Genomic DNA, 23,968 nt, shown 5'->3' with positions numbered 1-23,968 from the left:
GGTGGAGCTAGCTGACACATGCATGCAGAAGAGGACATGCAGCAAGTCGTGGACGCATGCGAAGTCACATGCCACATCAGACGAGCTCACGTACAGTAGAATAATGCAGTGCTAGCTGGGTACTCTCGTTTCACGGGTGACATGGCGCCAAAAGGACACATGCTTTCCCTGCACTTTTGCACCTATCATTGCGCTCCACTGCAGAGGATGTCGCCAAATTGTTCTCGCGCGCAGACTCGCAGTCGTCCGTCCGTACGTGCGTGACCAGCTAGATCTCACTCGGATCATTGCAACTACAAGATCATTCAATCAGAATCGACACACCGACATTAGATATTTTAGTTTGATTGTGCATGCACTGACCACTGACCAAACCATGCATGCATGGATGTACATTCTCAAGATCTCTGTCCAATTGCAAACTAGTCACTCGGAAACAGCTCTGTGAATTATTTCGAGATATGCAATCGTACTAGTGTTTTGCTTAATCAATTTGTTATCACTCAAATCTGACCAAACAATTAATTAATCAGTACGCACCGATTATTAATTCAAACCACAAGGTCACACAATCACACAGACCTGCGAAAACACCAAAAACCACTACGAAAACAAGCACATGCGCACCCATCGATCCAACCTTAGTTGATCGATATGTTCTTCTTACTCGATCGCTAGCAATCTAATAGAGTAATGATATGCAAGGACGAAGACGACGACATCCTCTCATGTCCGTCGATCGATGACCTCCATGCGTGCTCAGATGGAGCAGGTGTAGCCGGGGGGAGGCGTCTTGCCGCAGGTGAGCAGCAGCTGGAGCGCGAGCGGGAGGACGAGGTTGATGTTGAGGAGCTTGAGCCGGATGGTGGTGCAGAGGCACACCGCCGCCTCCAGCTCCACCAGCCCCTCCAGCAGCGGGCAGCACTTGTTCACCACCGGGTCGCCGAGGCCCACGTGCACCAGCCCGCCCAGCAGGTCCACGCACGCCCCGATCTTCAGGGAGTCCACCGGGCACGTCTGCGATGCTGGGGTCGCCGGGGGAGGCGGCGGGCACGGCGTGTCCACCGGCGGCGACGGGTACGTGACCGGTGGAGCGGTGACCGGAGGAGCGGTGACGGGCGGCGGCGTGGGGTAGGTGACTGGAGGAGCGGTGACCGGCGGCGCAGGGTAGGTGACTGGAGGAGCGGTGACCGGCGGCGTGGGGTGGGTGACCGGCGGCGTGGGGTAGACGACGGGTGGGCCGACGATGACGGGAGGAGCAGTGACGGGCCCCTTTGGCGGGACGTAGACGGGAGGGCGAGGGACGTGGCCCTTGGGAGGGCCGACGATCGGCGGGTGGACGGGGACCTTGGGCGCCGGCCGCGGGTGGGTGGGACCCTTGGGCGCCGGCTTGGGGCCCTTGGTGGGGGGCTTGGGGTAGGAGGGCCTGGTGCTGGGTGCTGGGTGGGAGGGCTTGGGGTGCTTGGGCTTGTCGCAGTCGCAGTCGACGGTGGCGGCGAAGGCGGTGGAGATGAGGAGGAAAAGGGTGAGGAGCAGTGGACCGAGCTTCTTCGTGCTCGCCTCCATCGCTGCTGGTCTGGGTGTGTGGCTGAATGCACGAGTTGGATGAAGGATGTGTGCTTCTAGGGTTTGTGTGTGGTGTGGTTTTATATAGAGCTAGGTGCTTGCAATGGAGGTCCGTGACCTCTAGGGCAGAGCTCTGCTAGCTAGGGTTTTTCGCTATGTGCATGAGTGCACGACTGACTTAATTAGTACTGGAATTGACGTACTCTGGTAATCCGTTGATGCTTCTTTCACCTTGAAAAAAGCTTCTGCCCCACTTTATAAATAAAGCAAATACCCGTCGAGTTCAAACAAAGAAAAAGTGTTCGGGCAACAACATAAATATGCCCAACCGAAAACAAAGATACAAATGAAGCCAATTGCAGATCGACGAAACGATGGTGCCCCACAACTGCGAGCGCCCTTCGAAGTTGCCCCACCACATTGCAAGCATCCTAGATCACCAAGTACCAAGGGAGCACCTTTAAGAAGGGATGCGACCTGAACACGACGCTACTGCCCGGACCAGCGAACTAGACTTAGGGTTTTCGGATGGAGTGGAGCAGGGTACCCTCGACGCCCTTCAACAAGGAATGGTGACACCTTTAGGCGCCGCCGCGTCGGTGCCAGACGAACAGTCAAGGATTTCTCCGGAACCCCCACAACCACCGACACCACCCCCCGTAGATCAGTGGCCTAAAAGCCGCCCACAAGTTCCATACATTGAAGTGATAGGGCACATTAGCCGCAGGTCGATGGCCACAACATGCAGAACTGCATGCAAAGCCGGGCCCAACAAGGCTCGTCCGGCAACACCAATTCTAGGCCCCCTGGCCTGGATCTAGCCTACAAGCTCGTCGTAGCTGCCGCCTCCATCTCACCATCGCCTGCCAACCCGCATCGTCCCACCGCAAAGATGGGGTCTCGCCACCACCAGCATGCCACGCAGCCACAGACATTGAGCCACCATCACCGCCTCTTAGTGGCCAGATCCACCCGGAAGACATTATTTCGCCGTTGTAGGTAGATCCACCCCCGCCCGGCCCAGATCTAGCCCACAGCAAGCACACAGCAGCGCTGCGTGCCACCGGCCTCCACGCAGATCAGCCAACTGTCAATCCTCCCTTCCGTCCTCCGCAAAGGTCGGCCGGACACCCACCACCTCGGAGCCTCCTCCACCAGCTACTGCAGAGGCAGCTGACCACAGCCCTCGCTTTTCACCCTCCACCCCACCACCCCACAGCCTGCACTGCCCAAACACACCAACACCGCCGGACAGACCACCACCACCCTGCCACCCGTCACGACTATGCAGTACATGCCCAAGCACCGGCATGCTGTGGCACCCGACAGTCGCACGACACCCTTGCATGGAGGATGCTCCATGCGCCCACCCACCCAAGCTAGAGGATGATAAAACATCTCCGCCGCCGATGTAGACCGGCCTTTGCCTTGCCCAGGTGGGAACAAGCACGAAGTGTTATTAACAGGAAACAAGATATAAGTGCTATCCTATTCTTAACTTCTTAAGTTGCCCAATCATCACCCAAACCATGTTCATGATCTACTCATCAGTTATGTTTATAATCTACATAGTAACTACAAAATTGTTCCATATTTGCTTAAGTTGGTTTCAAAAATACAAATTAATCTGAATTATGTGCAATTAATTGAAAGTGTCCAATCGAGATTTACAATTTGATGATTGTAAATTAAAAATTGGTGAAGTTGTTCAACTTGATTCAAAGAAATGGTCCAAAAGGCAAGTACATGAGTTCTAAAATTCTTTTGGACCTCTTTCATGACCTCTTCGGACGAGGAATGAGAAACCGATAGTCAGTTGTACCCCCTCCGTCACATGAAACATGTCTTAACTTTGTCTTAATTTGGATGTATCTAGACGGTAAACAATTTGTCCGGATACACTTAAATTTAGACAAAGTTAAGGCATGTTTCATGGGATGGATGGAGGATAATGAAATTACTTTGTTTTCTCCTAATTATACCTTGATCTAACATTTTTTTACTAATGTAGATGTTATTATGTTTACGGCAAGACAATCACACATATGAATATAAATTAGGACACCTTATACAAAAAAAATGTTCTAGTAGTTAATACAAACTTACACAAACACATGTTAATACAAAGTTAAGGCAAGACTCATGCATTGTAGAACCGTCTATCAAGATATTGGTAAGTACTAAAATAACCATAAGCATGTATAAATAAACTATAGCGCATTTAGCACACACACATTATTATACGGATGGATGTGATGTTTCGACATATTTGTTTCTCTATTGAGATTTATTTGTTTACGATATTAGTCAGGATCTAAATTAGAAAATAATAACATAATTTCCATGAGAAAATAGAGTTATACTAGTATGTGTGTATTGTTAAGAAAGATATTTGACTTGTGCAACATTAATCTTTAGATTTTAATATTCAAAAATAATTATGTGGTTAATGTTGTCACATTTAATATACAAAAAATTAGTGTCCATTGATATTTACATCAATGAGAATCTAAGATTCTGACACAAAGGGTCATAAAAAAGAATAAATATTTAGTATAAATGTAATTCGACGATAGTATGTTCTTTTTTATGTGTTGCGCAACTTGATTGAGTTTTGTGGCTACAAAAACTTCTTCCGCATGTGTATAAAGGTGTTCGACCCGTCCATATAAGTGTGGCGTATATTTTCAACAATTAGTGAGAATAGTTGCGGAGCCCTCAGATTCGAGGGGCTTTTCCCATTATTCCCCTTGTTTGAGTGGAGGGAGTAGATGTAGGAAACAATGATGAATGAATAAATATCCCTAGTGGTTAAAACACATGAAAGTGGACGGTATCTCTCCTAAATTGTATCATCTCTTCAAACTTTTCTCCATATGTTAGTACTTCTGCAACAAAAACAGGAAAAATCAATAAAATATGAACTAATGTAAACTAAGTCTCCTACAATGATTTATACTATTTTGACAAGAGTTTCTACTACTTATCCAATGATAGCCAAAAAAAATGTGATGGTAAATTCTAAACTAGTCTCTCATTTGACAACAAAAGAAAAAAGATCAACTATTGCTCATCAAAGAAACATGAGCAATAGAAAAAAAAATGTAAACTATTGCGTCTCTACTTTTTTTCCTAGTAAATTGCAGAAAAAGAATCTTTTAGTTCAAGAAAACATGAGTAAATAAAGTTCCAAAAGGTGATCCCTAAATGTTCCTAGATAAACTGGGCTCCTACTTCACCATTATTTCATTTGCACGGGAGTGTTGCTCCCACGACAAAAGAGTATGTGCAACAGTGTGGCCCTCGTCCTTGCATGGACTCACCCAGATTAACCACGACCGATGACAGATTCTCCAAAACAATGCTGCAAAATGTTGTTTCATTTCTAAAAAATGTTTCATACCGAGTTTCATTGATTAGATGACCGATATTTTTGTTGCATGCGCATGTTTAAAATGTTGTATGCATCATTGGATGAAATTTTACAGGACGGTGCGGAAAGTTACAGCTTGGTGCGTGCACTTAGTATTTCTGTGGCATTAGCGTGTTTAAAATATTCCAACTCTTTTTTTGCGGTAATATTGCAACCCTTCTTGAATGATTTAAATCAGGAAAAGGTTGCACGGTCAACTTTTCACGTTACCCAAGACGTGTCAATTTTCTTGCAGCTTCTTTGTGTCAGATCTAGGTCACGTACATTGCATCAGCCCGCACTACAAGCACGTGGAGCCGCTGCCCGCTGGTTCTGCATCCGTATGTACGTATAGGTACACCGTACACGGCATTGCAGTACACATGGATATTGGATAAAGAAAAATGAGATCTAGATTAGACATTTGAGGAGATTTTTGAGGGGATGGGCAAAAAATATAAGTGGAAAATATAAGAAAGAGAAGGAACGGTTGTTAAATTTAATAGACTTCTTGGATATTCAAGCTGAATCTTGCCCTCTAACTGAGAGGGAGAGATTGGATTTAAAAAATGCAAATGATCAATTGAATAAGCTTCGTCGAGAAGAAGAGATCAAATGGGCACAAAGGGCCAAAGTTAAACATATACAAGAGGGAGGAAACAATACAAAATACTTTCATTTGATTGCAAATGGCAAACATAGGAAGAAAAAAATATTCCAATTAGAACAAGAAGAAGGGACTATTGTGGGTGATGATAATTTGAAAGTATACATCACTGAATACTATAAGAAACTTTTTGGACCTCCTGAAGATAATAATTTCGAAATGATGGAAACTCGTACTGATGATATTCCGCAAATTTCTGAAGAGGAGAATGCCCTCTTAACTGCGGATTTCACCGAGGCAGAAGTGTTTGAAGCCATATCTCAAATGGAAAACAACAAATCGCCGGGGCCAGATGGGTTTCCTGCAGAATTTTATCAAAGATTTTGGGATGTCATTAAAAAGGACCTGATGGCTATGTTTAGTAACTTTCAGGCTGGTGGTTTCCCATTGTTCAAGTTAAATTTTGGGATTATTACTTTATTACCTAAAAAAGAAAATGCGGTGCAAATTCAACAATACAGGCCTATATGTTTGCTTAATGTTAGTTTCAAAATTTTCACTAAAGTCTCCACCAATCGGGTTTCGGTAGTGGCTCACAAAATAGTAAAACCTACCCAGGCGGCCTTTATGCCTGGTAGACATATCTTGGAAGGGGTTGTTGTTTTGCATGAGACAATCCATGAATTACATCGTAAAAAGTTAGATGGGGTTTTATTTAAAATTGACTTCGAGAAGGCATATGACAAGGTGAAATGGCCTTTCCTTCAACAAGTTTTGCGGATGAAGGGTTTTAACCCGAGTTTGGTGTGATCGAATTAAAAACTTTGTGCAAGGGGGGAGTGTTGGGATTAAGGTTAATGATGATGTTGGTCATAATTTTCAAACAAAAAAGGATCCGAGACAGGGAGACCCACTATCTCCGATTCTATTTAATATCATAGCTGATATGTTAGCTATTTTAATTATGTGGGCTAAGGAAGCCGGTCAAGTGGGTGGTCTTATTCCCCATTTGGTTGAGGGGGGGGGGGTTCGGTTTTGCAGTATGCAGATGATACTATTATTTTTATGGAGCATGACTTACTTAAAGCGGTTAATATGAAACTTATATTATGCATCTTTGAGCAGCTATCAGGGCTAAAGATAAATTTCCATAAGAGCGAACTATTCTATTTTGGTAAAGCATCAGAAATGGAACACCAATATAAAGAAATATTTGGGTGTGCATCTGGTTCTCTGCCGATTAGATATCTGGGAATCCCAGTTCACCACCGTGTGCTCCGTAATTTGGAATGGAACCCAGTTGAAAATAGATTTGCCGCAAAGTTAGGTTGTTGGAGGGGAAAGTTGCTTTCGTATGGAGATCGACTTACCCTTATCAACGCGGTTCTTACTAGTTTACCCATGTTTATGCTATCTTTTTTGGATATTCCAGTAGGAGTAAGAAAGAGACTTGATTTTTATCGGTCTCGCTTCTTTTGGCAATCAGATGAGCATAAGAAGAAATATAGATTGTCTCGTTGGAATATAATTTGTAGACCTAATGATCAAGGGGGTTTAGGTATTGAAGTCCTTGAACTGAAAAATAAATGTTTGCTAAGTAAATGGCTTTTCAAATTATTAACTGAGGAAGGAGTGTGGCAACAATTGCTACACAATAAGTATCTCAAGCATAAGACTTTAGCCCAGGTTGAGGAGAAACCCACTGATTCCCCATTGACATGGGCATACCCTTCGGATACCCATTATTAGTATACCTGGCTCGGCCCAATATGGAGAAGACCAAATATGGAGAAGGCCCAACAAGGCAACCCGAAGAAGTAGTCGACTAGGACTCTTGTAAAACCCTAGGCTGGTTGCATATATAAAGCTAGCCAGGGCACCCGAAAGAAGGAGGTCAACAGATAGACAGAATATAGACAACATAACTCCGCCTATGGCGGCACCATATAAACATATTATGCTCATATACTGGATTGCTAGCAGCACGTAGGGATCCTCCACCGAGGGGACCCGAAGCTGGGTACGTCATGTGCCTAATCTCGCTCCCGGAATCTTCATCGTCGCTCTCTCCCAAAACCCAAGTCTACAATACGCAGGCATTGGCGAGGTGATCCCGCGTCAATTGGCGCCGTCTGTGGGGAATCGCGGCGGTTGGATTTCGTTATCCGGGCGGGATCCCTTGCCATCAACAACATCGGATCACATCGGATCAGCCGCGCGGTGCGATTGGTTCCGACGAATCTTCATCGAGTCGGAAAAGTTAGTGCGATCTGCGTCGCCGCCGGTCGTCGAGATCCGGACACTGCTCATTATGAATTGTTTCGGCTCGTTAGTCACCTGGCTGCCAAAACCAAACCTGCCTACTTCGTCTTGTTCACGGAACTGACCGCTGGATCTGCGTGATATCACCTGGCAAAATTGGTTCTTCCCTTTTTTACTCAATCTCTCTTTGATTATTGTATTCATTGACGTATTTGGTTCTAATCACACGTATATGTACATCAATTATGCATGCTTATTTGACTGAAACGACCATGAGCAACGAAAAAAGTTTTTGGAGCTTGTACGAGACAAAGTGGAGCTGTATGCCGCTTCAATTCCATCCGCCGCACATCTGTTCCGATCAGACCCGACAAACGTGTTTGTGTCGTAAGTTGCCGCTCCAATTTCATTCGACACAAGAATTATCAGGTGCTATATTTCCAACTAATTACTATTTGTAAAAATATTTTGGTCAATTTTTTTTTAGCTTGTGTTGTTACTTGCAAGTAGAATTTTTGCGCTGTAATACTATTGCAGATCATACATAAGCTTTGATTACATTGCTGTGTCGGCCACGTTCGCCATCACGCGCCCACTGTTGCGCACTCGACATCATGCACCTGCCATGCTCGGGGGCTCAACTGTTGCGGACTCGACATCGTGGACTTAACGCACTTGGGTGTTAACCCGCCGCGGATCCACTACATCAATTGCGTCCACTTCAGCGACTACTTCCGACCAGGCGCCGCGTGACTACATCGACCACTTCCGGTCAGGCGCCGCCGCAGCCGATAGAAAAGCTAAGTGTTCCTCTTCAAAGAAGTCAATTATTATTTATTTTCGCCACACCCGAATACTCGGGGGCTGCACTATTACATCATTAGAGCAAATTCATCCAACACTGGGGGTTGTTTCATTACTTCGTTACTGCAAATATACTCGGTTACTTGGTGAATTTCTTTTCTCCGGCTTAGTGGAATTATCTTCTCCGGCTCAGTGGAATTATCTTCTCCGGCTTAGTGGAATTATCTTCTCCGGCTCAGTGGAATTATCTTCTCCGGTTCAATAGAATTATTTTCTTCGGCTTAATGAATTTAATTTCTTCGGTTTAAGTGGATTTTTCTTATTCGGCTTGGTGGATTTATTTTTCTTCGGCTTACTGGACTGGTTTTGTTCGGGTTATCATGGTTTCTTCTAATATAATACTACCTGACGTATTTCCGGGTTACATGGATTTATCCTCTATAATTATTACTGGAACTATTTTCTTCGGGTCAATGGATTCATCCTCTATGATATCAACGGATTCATCTTTTTATGGTTATTACTGGATTCTTCAGATCAATGGATTCATCCTCTATGATATCGGTGGATTCATCTTCAATATATGATTCATATTTGATGGTGTAATCTTTGATATGGATTCATCTCAAGTACTTCCTCTCGAACTTCATCTTCAGTATTTCATCCTTAATGGCCTTCTTTCGGCGACACGGATAATACTCGGGGGCTCGACAACAACTTCGCCCCGAGTAACAACTGTGACACGGCGTCTAAGCAACAATCATGACATCACCCCAGCAGCGTTAGGGGGCTCGGCTATTTCTTCATCAAACAATTTGGCGGCATTTATCTTTCGTTAATTCGGTGGTTTCTACTTCGGCTCGACTTTTTCGTTGCACTCGAAGACCTCATCGCGCATCGACTCCGTCGTGCCCAATAAGTTAAGTGTTCCTTTATTTCACATAAAGTTGATTATCATTTACTTTCGCCGCACCCGACGCTCGGGGGTTGCGCGGCATATATTCGCTTTACATATCATCGAATCTGAGCATCTAACACCGCATGCGAAAAAGAGAGTCAAGGAAAAGATAGAAAAAGTTTGTTTATTTGTGCAGGAGAAAGCAAAATTTAAAGTATATAAGAGAGAACTCGACGAAATTGTCTACGGGGAGAACTCGACGAAATTGTCTTCAAGAAAGGACAGGTCCCGACGAAATTGTCCTCAAGGACAGGTCCCGACGAAATTGTCCTCAAGGAGGACCCGAAGAATTATCTTCAAGGAGGACCCGAAGAATTGTCCTCAAAGAGGACCCGAAGAAATTTTCCTGAAGGAGGAACTCGACGAAATTATCATCAAGGAGGAACCAAAAAAAAATAAGGGAAAGAGAAGAGGATAGACAAATCTTCGGGTCCATTGACTCGTCATTTGTTCCGAGCAAGAGTATCGACGATGTGCCTGCCGACAATATAGAAGAACCCAATATATTGGGCTATCTCATCACGCCCGAGAAAAATATAGAAGAACCCGCAAAATGGGTCATTGCATCAGCCGAACAAGGCACTCGACAATATATTCTCAGAGCGCCAAAAGTCGCGAATAATCTCTGAATGCCGCAAAACTCTGCGAAGGTAAGACCCCGGATCCGTTCTGAGCGGCGTGGCACCGTCTCTGACGTCGGTTTGCTACTTTTATCCGTATCAATAGATACGAAGAAAAATCCTAACGGACGCGTTAGGTACCCGATAAAACATGACGGGGACTCGACAGAATGGTAAGACCTTAAGCGGCACCTGTCGAGTTAACACCGGTATCCGGGATCATGTCCAGGGACGTGATCTTGAAGTAGGTTTTTGCGGATTGCCACTAGAGCAGTTAACTAGTACCTGATCCGTCAGATGAACTAGCCCCAATTACCATTATCCCTGTACAATATAGATATGGATGTCAAATAAAAATAGCAACGGCTTGAAGTCGATAAAAAGAGGGGCTGCGCCAAGTTGTTTATCGAGTAGTACAACTTGAGCCTATGCCTAGGTGCAAGCACCTGTTCATAGGCTCGGGGGCTACTCTTATCGAGAGTATTGTTCACCCTCCCGATAAGATACAAGAAAGAGGAAAAATTGTGGAGTCATTTACAAGCAAGTTGAGCCTACACCCAAGTGCAAACACTTGGCTGTAGCCTCGGGGGCTACTCCCATCGGGAGCGCTGGTCGTGCACCCGATAGAAAATAACTTCGACAGCATCTACGGCAATCAAGGTTTGTAGACTCAACTCGATTCTACGACTCGAGTGGAGCCTACTCCCATCGGGAGTGCTGGATTTCATTAAGTCCTCTAACAGGAGTCGATAAAAAAGGGGCTGCGCCCAGAAGTACAGTCAAATTCTTCATCGAGTAGTACAACTTGAATCTATGCCCAAGTGCAAGCACTTGCCCATAGACTCGGGGGCTACTCCCATCGGGAGCGCTACCGCGCACCCGATAATTTCAAGAATCGTCGACATCATCTACACTACACATGATCTACGACGTGGACCTCGCCTTGTATTTCTTCAACTTCGGAGATGGTTATGCTTGGAGTTTCTACGCAAGTCTTCGACTTCCCTATAAACTCGAGGGCTACTGACATGGGCATACCCTTCGAATACCCATTATTAGTATACCTGGCTCGGCCCAATATGGAGAAGACCAAATATGGAGAAGGCCCAACAAGGCAACCCGAAGAAGTAGTCGACTAGGACTCTTGTAAAACCCTAGGCTGGTTGCATATATAAAGCTAGCCAGGGCACCCGAAAGAAGGAGGTCAACAGATAGACAGAATATAGACAACATAGCTCCGCCTATGGCGGCACCATGTAAACATATTATGCTCATATACTGGATTGCTAGCAGCACGTAGGGATCCTCCACCGAGGGGACCCGAAGCTGGGTACGTCGTGTGCCTAATATCGCTCCCGAAATCTCCATCGTCGCTCTCTCCCGAAACCCAAGTCTACAATACGTAGGCATTGGCGAGGTGATCCCTCATCACCCATTTTGGAAGGGATTAATGCGGGTTAAGACTGAGTTTTTTAAGAGGGGCAAATTCAAGGTAGGAGATGGGTCGAGGATTCGGTTTTGGGAAGATATATGGTTGGGTGATGTGCCGTTAGCGCAATAATATCCATCTCTGTATAATATTGTCCAAAGAAAAAATGTGTTGGTATCTACGGTTCTGAGGCAAGTGCCTATTAACATTGGTTTTAGGAGATCTGTAAATGAACATAAGTGGAATCGGTGGCTGCATCTATGCGAGCGTTTAATGTATGTGCATCTTACTAATGAAAATGATAAGTTTATTTGGAACTTAACAGAGTCGGGTGTGTTCTCAGTTAAATCTATGTACTTGGATCTTATGAATGGACATACTAGATTTTTGCGCAAATACCTTTGGAAGATCAAAATTCCGCTAAAGATTAAAAAATTTATGTGGTTCCTTAGTAATAAGGTGCTGTTAACTAAGGATAATTTGCTAAAGAGAAAGTGGACAGGTTGTCAAAAATGTTGCTTCTGTGATGAGAATGAGAACATTGATCATCTGTTTATTTTCTGCCCGTTTGCAAAACTAATTTGGAGCATGGTTTTCTTTTCTTATAACATACCTCCTCCATCCAACATTACTAATATGTTCGGTAATTGGTTGAATGGAGTACCTAAGAAAGATAAAGAACGTATTCGTATTGGTGTTTCTGCAATTTGTTGGTCGATATGGACTAGTAGAAATGATATTGTGTTTAATAAACAGAAGGGAACCCATTTTTTGCAGGTTATTCTTCGTGCGGTGCATTGGATACAGGTATGGGCATACCTACTTTCGGAGGACCAGCGGGATATTATGGCTACTGGATGCAACCATCTTGCGACGGTCACTCGGGACTGTTATTTCCAGGCTACTGGATGGCGGCATATTAGAAGAATTGAAGATGGATAGTTTTTGTATACTTTTCATCTTTGTTTGGTTGGTTCTTGTCTCGACTTTAGATACGGCATGATTGTAATGAGTACGCACTTTGAACATCTTTTAAATAAATGAAAGGGCTGTGTGCATCGATTGATGCAGAGGCCGGGGCTATGCTCCCATATCGAAAAAAAGATAAGCATGTGCATGCAAATGCTTTGCACCAAGTGAGATGTGGTGTGCAGTCGGATTGATCGGTCCGTGATCCATGTGGGGCACGCGCGTAGGTAGCCTTACGCGACTCCGTGACCCGTCGAGCTGCAGGCAGCCACATCCTATCCTATTCCAAAGATGACTACACTATCCCTCCTCGTCGTTTTGTCACAAATTGTTCTCTCGAGCTGCTAAATGCCTAAATCTATGGCCGCGGTTTCTCGTGGAGGGGGTGGCTACGCACTTGTGCTTTCTCCGATTGGACAATGGACACGGACGGCGGTTTCGTTTAAATTACTTGAGAGCAGCATCTCTAGCTCTAGCGATAATAATTAAAGATGAAACCGTATCTGAGAAGAACTAGACACTTTTTTGATAAAGTAGAAGCGGGACTTAGAGTGACAATTCTGAAATTCGTCCCTGACAGGAATCGAACTCTAATCGTTAGGGTGCGTCACTGCGACCCCAACCATTGGGCTACCGGGTGTAGATGAGTCATGCGCATCCTAGAAAAAAGTACCGCTAGGAACTTTTTTTGCAGCAAACACCCACCGCGGTGCCATGTGCTACATATACTCGCAACAGCGGCTCGACTATGGTGCTTTCCTAGCACGTACAAAATCAGCGCGTGCTAAATATTCAGTTCGGAACCCTTGCGCCACAACCGCCTCGAGCCCTAGATCTAGCCAAACGACGGTCTCGTATGCGTCACCGCTGCCATCGCTCGAGCTTGTCCACAGCCGCCGTAGCCCCCCCCCCCCCCCCGCGCGCCACCGGCTCCTCCCGAGCCCACCCGCGTTGCCGCCACCGCAGGTCCACATCGTTAAAGTCGTTGCCCTTAAAAAGGGACAGGGCGACCTCTATGGATGCATGCGCTGCTTTCCAAGCATGTGCCATTGATGGTGGCGCAAAACCCCAGCCATCCACCAGTACTGGTGCTGAAGCCGAAGCGTGTCCACTGATGGCGCCTCAAGCAGATGGTCAGTGATGCGTCCGCGAAGGACGACGATTCATGACTCTCTCCAATCGCAAGGTGGGTTGGGCAGACACATCGATCAGTTTACATCCATGGTGGCCGTTGACCACGAACGCAAACGAACACTTTTGGTTCGTTTGTGTCGAGCCGTTGGAGATGCCCTACATATAAATATACTCCTGGCCTAATAAGAAATGACCAACTTTTTATAAGAAAATGTTTGCGGCATTTATTACACTAAACTAGTATCAGTAGATCACGTTTTAAAATGTTGTTTCATAATATACGGATTTGTTGTTGTATATGTTGGTTACTCTTTTCTATAATTTGATGAAATTTAGAAAAAAAATATTTTCGATAACAGGAAGAAGACATTAGTGGTACAACCTTCGCAGGAGGGACACACCCAACACAGGCACAACCGTCCTACCAAGTGACTATAGCTAGATGAGAAGGTGACTCCAACTTCAAACCGCCATGACATAAGGCCTCGCCCAGCATTGCCTCCAGCCAAAAAAGCATGGTGAAGCATCGATACTCGGAGCAGCAGGTCCATGGCACAGCCATCACAAGACGCCTCTAGGGACGACCACAACTCCATGACTTCGGACTTCCCAATCCAACATACCTTGCCACCATATAGCACCACACACGCCACGCTGTCGCTTCTTGAGCTCACTGTGCATACCTTGGCGATCGACCGAAGTGATATTTATATGGAGAGTTCAGAACTGTGTATATTATTCGGGCGGTGCAGTGCAGTGCTCCCCGTGCGTTCTTGGCATGTCTAGTCCACGAGATACCCCGATCAGTACATGATCAGTACATATCTGTAGCTCCATCTCGAACACCATGTGAGGCGCGTTCTTGTCAGTTGTCACTTGTCACGCACCTGCCCGCCATTTGCCTCGGTCGGTCGATCTCCCAGTAATTCTACGGTACAATCCACGATGCAAAACTTTTGTTTCGCCGCGTCGGCAGGGGTGCCATTGTGTCGCCTTGTGCATTGCCACTTGATCCACTGGCATTGGGCGCCAAACAGAGATGCCCCAAAACAAGTCAAATACGGGTGTGCCCCAGCGACACCCCCGCCTTTTTTTCCTTTGGGAGTCTGAGCGCACGGGAGTACAGACACATGGTTGATTCAAATACTTCGGAACTAACAGGTACATTAACTTTGGTCTCCCATCATTTGGGACTGGAACCAAATAAAAAAAATGTGCTTCTAAGAAAAACTTATTTGGCTGCCACGGAATCGGTTAGGGAATTTCATGGTTTTCATCTCATCCTTAACTTTGATTCACTTCCGCACCGTGTCATTTTTGTGGATTTGCCAAATGAAATGATATCCAATGTCATTTCATTTCTTCCAAATAAAATGATGGTTGACAAACGAGCTCTAATAGTAAAAATGTTAATTAGCACAGTTCAAAAAAAAACATTCTTGTTGCAAATGAAGGTCGCTTACATCTCCGATTGAGCTACATGTATTCTCTGTTTTGTATTTAGTGGGGAAATTACTAGTGCTTCAGACCAGGTCACGGTCCGATGTCAGCGCCTCTCCATTCCGGCGTGTTCTCCTACGGTCCTTCGACGCTATCGGTGACATCGGTCGTAATGTGCTAATTGTTTCAGTAGCCACAATGGCAAGCGCGGGAAGGTAGAGAGGTTTGATGGTAACATCATCAACGAACTTTTACAACAAGTGTGCTTTCTCCGGGTTGAAACTTCATCCCTTGCCTATATATGAGGCGGCATTGATTTGTATGCATCATGATCTTGATGAAGCCGCTTGCTCAAAGTGTCGCACCATGGATGATAATTTCATATTAGATTTGTCTAGTTAGTTTTGACACAACATCGACATAGGAGTGATGATCACTTTTCAAAAGCTCTGTGTTGACATTTTCATACTTTGTGTCGAATCGTTGTTTCTATAGTGGAATTGGTAATTGGCAATAGGTTGGTGGTAGATTGCCGAAAAAAGAACACTTTCGAGGCCATCATTTTCCACGTGATGACCTCCATTTTATTTTGTGCAATTCAATGTTCTTGGTCTTTAATGATAGACATTATGTTTATAAAAAATTTGTGCGGGCTCGAGGAGTTTTGTAGAGACCAAGAGGCTTTGATTCCTTCTCGAAGAAGCAAAAAAGAATTACGTGATGACTCATACCTCTCAAAAACATTTATGCAGTTTTTCTATCACTAATATTTGAATTTAAGCATATGCTTGACAAGGAAATTCTATTCTATTCCCATCCACCAGGATATAGTATCCTACCAAAAAGAAATCTCCGTTATGTTAGCACCAGGTTTTAAAGCATACTTCACTTCTATTGATCTATCTTTTTTTCTAAAGGGGCCGCACTTGTCACTTTGGCGAACAATATTCACCACGGAAGCATGAGTAGCAGCCCAAGCAAAAATTTCATACGGCCTTGTTTATTATCCCCAAACGACAAAGCCCATCTAGACAGCCACGTTTCCCACCATTCCATCACTGCACGGTGTGCACAGCGCCTCAGTTTTAGTCCCACCTCACTAAGCGGTCAAACAAACAACCAGCTTAAATACCCTTCTCCACCAGTAGTAAGAACATCTCCACTCGTTTGGCCTCTCCACGCCCGAAATCCGGGGTAAATTTCGTCCGGATTGGACGTAAAAATGGCGTGGGGAGGGCCAATTTCCCAGCCGCCGTTGCGCGGCGAGGGCTTGTACAACTCGTCATCGGACTCACGTGGATGCTACGCGTCCGCGACGAGCTGACCGGCGGCAGCCTTTACAGCGCGCGGAAGACGATGCGTGTGCCGCTAACCGGCCGGGTCCACCTCTGCGGCGAAGCCGAAGCGAAAGTGCGGGAGAGAATTCTCGGCGTTTCGCGCGCTTTCGCTTCGTCCGGAGTCCCCGAGCGCGTCTCGGGGGGACCGGGGATGGCGTGGGCGTACGGTGGTTGGGACTCTGTTGTGGCGATGTGGGCCTGGCCCCGCGGGTGTGCTACTGCTGGCCCGCCTGTTCCAAGTTGCGTAGTGGACCGCCTGAGGCTTTAGCGAAAGCTGGGTTTCACGGCCCATGATGTTGGCAGGCACAGCGTGAGGCTGGCTTGATAGAGCAGCGACAACTGCCCGCTTCCAACGGTGGAAGGATAACGGGCCGCTGCACCCCCTGGCCACTTGGGCCTCGCATCCCACTCCAGGGAACCACCATTTTTTTTTCCTCTTTAACTTCGTTTTCTGTCATACTATTTCAGTTTTTTTAGTCAACGTAGTTCATATTCCGTTTTAACAGTTTATATTTTCCTACATGTTGCACTTCTGAATTCACTTGGCTTTTTAATCTGAAGTGTTCTTTTTATTAGCTTCTCTTGTTTTTTAGAACCAGGAACTCCTTTTGTAGTTCATATTTGGTTTGAGCTGGCTCACCATATCATGAGGTTAGTAGTCCTAAATCCGAAGTTAGTCACCACAGCTTCATCAACAGAACAAAATAACTTATTTGCTAAACTGACCGGGTCAGACACGGCTCAATGTAATTCTTATCAGTTATCACAGGCACAATTGGAACAGAGCCGAGAATGCAAGCGATATTATTCATGTTGTGCCCCAACTTCAGTATCGATACATCAGCTATACAACTGAGCTGTCCGAGTAATCACACCATCCTATGCCTACCGGTCTAGGAACTGAAACCACATTCTGAACCAGAAAGTACATCAAGCTGAAGAACAGAGAGGGTTGGAAGCCTGGCATAGTCCTATGCCTACCGGTTAAGAACCGGAACCACTTTCTGAACCAGAAAGCACATCAAACGGACTATATCTGTTCATGTTCGCCTCAAGTGGTGGCAGATCATCATCTTCGTCGGAACCTGGCTCTTCCTCAACCTGAGATGCTGTCCCTGTCGCCCAGCCATTGGGAGTTGACTTGAAGATAGCTGGCCTGGGATAAAAAAAAAATCACTTCAGGACTTGCAATTACAAAGACTCCAACTATCGATTTCAAGTTGTTGTACCTAGACGTGTTTGTTGACTAGATACATCTATATCTAGGAAAAATTGAGTCAATTAATCGGAAGGAGTAGATGATTTCTTTGTCAAATATTGCAAGGGAGTATTTTTTTTATAACTTCTGGCAAGAAAACAGCAGTTTTCATTTGTGTAGAAATGGTACAGTACTCAAAACTATTGAACATCTTGGGCCTCTCAACAGAATAGATTTGCGACAAACAACCATTGCAGCAACTGTTAACTCATTATTCAGTGTGTACTATTTGTATGGATTCTTACAGTTACTTTTTACTTGATGGAGCAGACGATGATGTAAGCCATTTAGAATTTTTTACACAACCAACTACACTGGTGATTCTTTCTTGTGGCAAGTGAATTTTACCCCAAAGTTACGGAGCAGTTAGAAGGTCAAACACATGTGAGGTGTGAATCTTCCATTCATATATTAGAAAAAGATGACGAATGAAAAGAATGAATAGAGATGCCACATGCAGCACCGATAGTCACATTGCGGCGTAAATACGTGCAAAAAGGAAGCACCTATCCATCCTGGAGCTACTGGTCATTAGTCCCCAGTACAAACTTATCCTACAACAGACCTGAGTTCAAGAAGGACCCACAACTCACCATTCGCCGGATTTCTCAAGTGCGCGAACTTGATCATGAAAGAGGACTTGCGACACGACACACCCTATCTTGCTCCCTGATTCAAGAGCCTCCTCCCTCCCACTAGCATCCACAACCACAAAACTCCCTGCAAATTCAGAGCTCACATAAGCAAACTATCACATGCTAGAGGCAAGATCCAGTTCACCATGACGAACTAATGACATCCAAAGCCATGCCATCACTAAATTACTCACCGTTCTTGATCCAAAAGCTCTTCTGGAACTTAGCCGGGAACAAGGCCAGAGATTTGACGCCCTTGCCATCCATGACCTAACACCAGAGCATGGCGGCATAGTGAGAAATTTCTGCGGCACATGAAGCAACGTAAAGAAAGGTGGGGGGCTGGAGAAGGGTGTGTACCTCGATGAGGTTGGAGCCACGCAGTGTGACAACCTGCATGATGCTGTCGCCCTCCGCGACCGTGATGGCAGAGCCATCCTGGCACGCTCTCTGCAGGTTCTTCCTCCCGGCCTTCATCCCGCTGACACCTCCTTGGCGCCACACACTACGCGGTGAGAAGAAGGAATCCAGTTACGGGCAGCAGGTGATCCTGTATGGTAGAGCCGAAGATGACGCGGCGTCGTCGGTTTGCTGCAGAGTATCCTCTGTGGAGGTACTAGGGCCACTTATTTTGGCCTTAAGCTTATACAGAAGTTGGTTTATGGAATCCAGCGGGGCAAGCTCCTAAAAACTGTTTATTTTAGTCACCGAAAATGGTAGAGAAATGAATGAAGAAAACCATGAAGAGTAAAATCATAAACAAAAAATGTGTCAATGTATATTTAAGTATATGCCAAAATAAAGGAAATGTCTTGGTGGTTACGAAATTAGAATAACAATAACTAGCCAAGCTACTAAACTTGCAGCAATGACCATTTGTAGTACGCCCATAGTATTGCCATCAGTAGGAGCAAAACCGTCTCCTCCTGTATAAGAAGCGCTATCCGTCAAGGAACATGGGCTCACATTTTTAGCAATACTTAATGTCCTCGGCAAACAAATTAAGGGATGGCTGAGAACTGTGGCATAGCAAATCAAGAACAAAGGGAACTTTTTTCAAGACCTGAAGCAAGAGTCTTGTGTTTTTTCACTTGTAGTAAGTTCCAATCTAATTTGTCCTGGAAAGAAGGAGACTGAAAAAAGATACTCATTGGGTCTCCTAAGCATCTTACTACTGTACTACTACTACTACCTTTCTTCTTCCATGCCTCAATCTTTAAAGCACCAACTTAATTAGCAATAGCAAAAAATATGAATGAGTTGGGCGCATATTCACCAAAAATTGCAGTGGACACAAATTGGATCTAGGAAATACAAGTGTTTTCTTGTTATTGCGGGGAATTAGGAAGTAAAACTGTTGTCTGCATTTCTTCATGTTGGTTCCAAATAAAAACAATCATCCTTCCCGGAGCAAAGCACAAACAACAGTAAAACATACAAAAACTGCACCCATTAAACAGGCTTCTCAACACAGTCAATAATAGTAGTACATTAATATCATCTCTACATCTGGTAGAGTCGATAGATTTTTTTTCTTTTCCTCTAAACAAATCCTGCAACCATTGATCAACAAGTGCTAGAGTATCAATCAGGCTAATGAAGAACATCGAGTAGTAGTACTACTAAGCTGGCTTATTCATCTAGTAGTACCGAGCTATGCAAAGTAGAATTCCAATTGCAATCACGAGAGAAAGGTGAAAGAATTCCAGGGGAAAAAAGAAAGAGATGGGGAAATCCATGGGAAGAGTTTTATTACAGGCAGCACCTCAGGACAGTCGTCGGAGGCGGAGCTCGAGGCCGTCGGGCGGAGGAGGAACGGCAGCGCAGTCGTCGGCCGAAGCTCCAGGTGGCGACCACGGTCTTCCGACGGCGGAGGCGGAGCGGCGACCGGGCCGGCGGCGGAGTGAGTAGTAGGCGGGGCAAGATTGGCGGCGAACGAAGGTAGCTAGCACTCACGGCCCAAATGGATGAAGAAAGCCACAAAAGCCCATGGTTGGTACCGTGCTCCTCGATCAAAAAGACAGCGTACCATCACTTTTTTCCTTCTTCCCTAAAAAAAACCACTTTTTCCTTCTCTCGTCAAGAATATATTTTCTTGGCCAAGGAAATAAGTAACTTTTGTTTGCCTGTCAACATATGTTGCGATTGCACTGGGTTTTTAGGTACCTGCTACTAACTTCGAGGGAAAGCTGTAGTTACCAAGTACTACCGATCTATTTGCTCAAAAAGGGAAGGTACTTTGGAAGTGTATCTGCTCCTCAGGAAACATAGCTTCCAATCAGGAATCAAGAGATCACGTCCGATAAGGACAGTTGTTTACGGCGATTATGTGACAGTATGTAAGCAGGTGAATTGACGTAAGACAAGCAGACGCAAAAGAAAGCATACTCCAGCGCTCCTGTTCATATACATCAACAACGGGCATTTGAAGAGACATTAGCACCAAGATGTTCACAAGCACACTTATTGTCAAGACCCATAATATTACACACTGCAGTGTTTAAATCGATTCCGCATAGAGATCCCAAACAAGGTGCCTCGGCGTAACAGTATTTACGGAACTATCAGACATGAGCAATCCCCTGACGGCTAAGGGTGGCGAATCGAGGGGCACCACACAGGTCATATCTGCAAGACAGTGATAATAGATGTTAGTTCACACAAGTAGAAAATTGTTCACTGAAAACCAGGCACCCCAGATACTGTCTCAAACGGTACAATGCATTTGTTCAATGGCTGCAATTTCCGTATGCTACTGATCAACATTTATGGAGATCAACAATGATAATCAATATGTACTCATTTAGCAAACAGTAAACTTTGACGACCTCTGCAGAGCATAGGACTGAAAATATGGAACATTGTACCAACAGGATGAGATATCCCACCAAGTCAGCAATCATATTTTTAGCATACTTTCCTAATAAATACAACAACATAATTTCACAGGCATTCATGTTTCATCCAGGTGATGTATCTTGTGACATTTACAGCTAATTAGAAGCTTCGAGATCTAAAAACCGTCAATCTTAGAACTCATCCAGGTGACAGGCAATCATGAACAGATTGAGTACCATCCTGACATGTAGCAAGCTACAAAGCTGAGTGATGGATTGAATGACAATCTCTAAGACTCAGAATCCTAGATTTCATGTGCAGTTCGGTAGAGGCCATTTAGGCCTGATTGATGCATCCCTTGACTCAGGTGATGCGATGTCGCTCATCACCAGAATAGGGTGAAGAGATGGATATGGGAGCTTTGAGCCTTTCACATATTTCTTGCTATACTATAACAAACAAATCCAGTCACAGGAATAGCAACTAACCAAAAGAAAACAACAAACATAGGAAGTGATCATTTAGGGCCATTTGACATATGCACCAACAATTACTTGGACTCTCCATGACACAGTATTAAATGAACAAGTACCATGGGCAGACACATGATAGCATAAATGATAGTAATATCAGTGATGAAACACCAAGAATGTTTCCATACAAGTGCCAACTAACAAGCAGAGAATATACTAGTCATGGTTATAAATAGATCATATCGGATGGCTGCAAACTTGTTTTGGCATATATCAAGTGAAAATCATGTATACCGGTGTAATGTAACAAGTGGTGCTACAAACTGAAGATATATAGGCCAATACCTTTCGGATACCAACAATATTTGCGTCTTCAGAAGTAATTCCCAGAATTAGGTCGTTCATTATATCTTCTAAAACTGAACTTATTGAATACTAGATACATCCTAAATTGCATACATGTGTGGTACCATAACACTAAATGGCAGAAGACCGCATCCTAAATTGCGTATCATATGCTCCTTCAGTTTCATGTTCTAAAAAGTTTTGGCAAACTTCCCTTTTTTGAGGGTAGATGTTTTGACAAACTAAATAGGTTGCCAAAACGTCTCATAATATGGAACAGATGACTATAATCTTTCAAACAGAAGAAATGTTATTCGAATGAACGACGCTGACAACTAGACATCTGCACAGGAGGTTGATTATCTTTCCTTTTTAAGTTTCTCCTTTAATCCTGTCAAAAGCAGTAGGATCATATGGGGTGTATCAGCTTTATAAGCCTGTCTAACGGTGACGGTTTTACATCTGAACTAGCTAATTTATTTTTCCTAAGCAACCATAAAGATCTTTTTTGTTATGATTGACTATATGTACTTATCATACCAATCATGCTAACTCGGAAGGCTTAGAAGCTTCGTGTTACAGATAGTATGCAATGCTAGCTAACCTCTGTTCTTACTGTTGTTAGCGGTGTAAAACTAAGATGGAAGCACCATGTTGTTTGCTGAAGTTGTCAGCTAATAAGATGCTAAGTCAAAAGGCTTGTTATGGCATTACAGTTACACGACATAGTTATCATGCAGTAGAACATTATGAGAACAGAGAAAGAAATATGTTATCATCCGTTTATTGGGCAAGCTCGCTAGGTCTATATGGTTTTTCCAAATCATCACCTGATCGAATGAAGTAGTAGTGAGACTCTCTTATTAGCCGCGTGCCTTGAGCTCGGCGAGGCGGCGCGTGAGGTCGTCCTCGTCGACCTTCTCCTTATCCTTTGCGGCAGGTATGGCGTGCGCTGCGGCCTGCGGGAGGCCGACGGAGACCTCGAGGCCATAGTCATCGGCAACCTGCTGCATGAGGCTGTTGACCTCGGTCTCGGGCGTGGATAGCGAGGTGGAGCCGGCCATGGCGCCCTCCATGAACTCTGCCTGGACCTCCATGTTGACGAACTGGCGCTCGAAGCTGTCCATGGTCTCGGACATCTTCTGGAGGTTGCCGGTGGCGAGGGAGGAGTCGAGGGACTTGACGATGTTGCCCATGGACTTTCCGATGGCCTGCATCTTGGCCTGCGTGTCGAGGCGCGCGACGACGGCGTCGAGGCGGGATGCGAGGCGCAGGTAGTTCATGTGCTCGGTGCGCTTGCGGATGGCGTTCTCGGCGTAGATGCGCGCGCCGTCGACGTTGCCCTTCTCGATGGCCTTCTTCACCTTGAGCTTCTGCTCCTTCTCCTCCTTCTCGCACTTGCGCGCCTGCCGCTGCAGCGACTTGGAGGTGAACTTGAGGTCGAAGATCTGCGCCATCAGCTTCTCCGGGTTGCCCATGGCCGCCCGCCGGAGGTTTGGGTGGGTGCGGGGAGATCGGGATTGGGGATTTGGGGGAAGAAGAAGAGGGGTTGGGGAAATTTTGTGGGAGATCGCGGTGGTTTGATTCGGTTCGGATGGGAGGAGACGGGCAACACGCGGTTTGGGCTGGGTAGTTGTTGACACGGCTAAGTAAACGTGACGCCGTAACGCCGTTGGCGACGCTGCGTGTGGGGTCTGATGTCAGCGCGTGCCGTGTGGGGTCCCAGGTGAGCGTGTGGCCTCCGTGGTAGGGCATCTCCAACGGGCCCTCCGTTTGCTTCCGCGGAGACCGAAATTTTTTTTTTGGGGTGTAGGCTGTGGTGCATATCTTGGATATGCCATGAGTTTCAGAACTGGCTTGGAGCAACCATGTTACGTGTAT

General features: G+C 45.3%; 3 protein-coding genes across 3 annotated transcripts; all 3 read right to left on the bottom strand.

Annotated features, from left to right (window-relative positions):
- Positions 1 to 759: 759 nt before the first annotated feature.
- Positions 760 to 1,566, bottom strand: LOC124684391 (36.4 kDa proline-rich protein-like). The gene has a single exon (XM_047218710.1). The coding sequence runs from the start codon at positions 1,564 to 1,566 to the stop codon at positions 760 to 762; it is 807 nt and encodes a 268-aa protein (XP_047074666.1).
- Positions 1,567 to 17,327: 15,761 nt separating this feature from the next.
- Positions 17,328 to 20,296, bottom strand: LOC124684390 (probable RNA-binding protein EIF1AD). The gene is made up of 5 exons (XM_047218709.1): positions 20,197 to 20,296; positions 18,792 to 19,122; positions 18,626 to 18,701; positions 18,390 to 18,516; positions 17,328 to 17,694 (listed from the first exon to the last, which is right to left on the bottom strand). The coding sequence occupies exons 2-5, from the start codon at positions 18,906 to 18,908 to the stop codon at positions 17,523 to 17,525; spliced, it is 492 nt and encodes a 163-aa protein (XP_047074665.1). The 5' UTR covers positions 18,909 to 19,122; positions 20,197 to 20,296; the 3' UTR covers positions 17,328 to 17,522.
- Positions 20,297 to 22,657: 2,361 nt separating this feature from the next.
- On the bottom strand, positions 22,658 to 23,696 carry LOC124684389 (ESCRT-related protein CHMP1). Its single transcript, XM_047218708.1, has one exon. It carries the CDS (start codon positions 23,563 to 23,565, stop codon positions 22,951 to 22,953), a length of 615 nt encoding a protein of 204 aa, XP_047074664.1. The 5' UTR covers positions 23,566 to 23,696; the 3' UTR covers positions 22,658 to 22,950.
- Positions 23,697 to 23,968: the final 272 nt, after the last annotated feature.

The sequence above is a fragment of the Lolium rigidum genome, chromosome 1 (assembly GCF_022539505.1).
Source record: "Lolium rigidum isolate FL_2022 chromosome 1, APGP_CSIRO_Lrig_0.1, whole genome shotgun sequence".
Lineage (NCBI taxonomy): Eukaryota > Viridiplantae > Streptophyta > Magnoliopsida > Poales > Poaceae > Lolium > Lolium rigidum.
The sequence above is the reverse complement of the archived record's forward strand: the minus strand, read 5'-3'. Positions and strand labels throughout refer to the sequence as shown.

Bases quoted from the DNA above. Each gene is read 5' to 3' on its own strand.
- LOC124684391 (XM_047218710.1), bottom strand. From the start codon at position 1,566: ATGGAGGCGAGCACGAAGAAGCTCGGTCCACTGCTCCTCACCCTTTTC.
- LOC124684389 (XM_047218708.1), bottom strand. From the start codon at position 23,565: ATGGGCAACCCGGAGAAGCTGATGGCGCAGATCTTCGACCTCAAGTTC.
- LOC124684390 (XM_047218709.1), bottom strand. From the start codon at position 18,908: ATGAAGGCCGGGAGGAAGAACCTGCAGAGAGCGTGCCAGGATGGCTCT. The intron at 18,517-18,625 runs GTGAGTAATTTA...CTGAATTTGCAG, and splicing joins GAGCTTTTGGATCAAGAACG to GGAGTTTTGTGGTTGTGGAT. The intron at 17,695-18,389 runs GTGAGTTGTGGG...TTTTTATCCCAG, and splicing joins CTTGAGAAATCCGGCGAATG to GCCAGCTATCTTCAAGTCAA.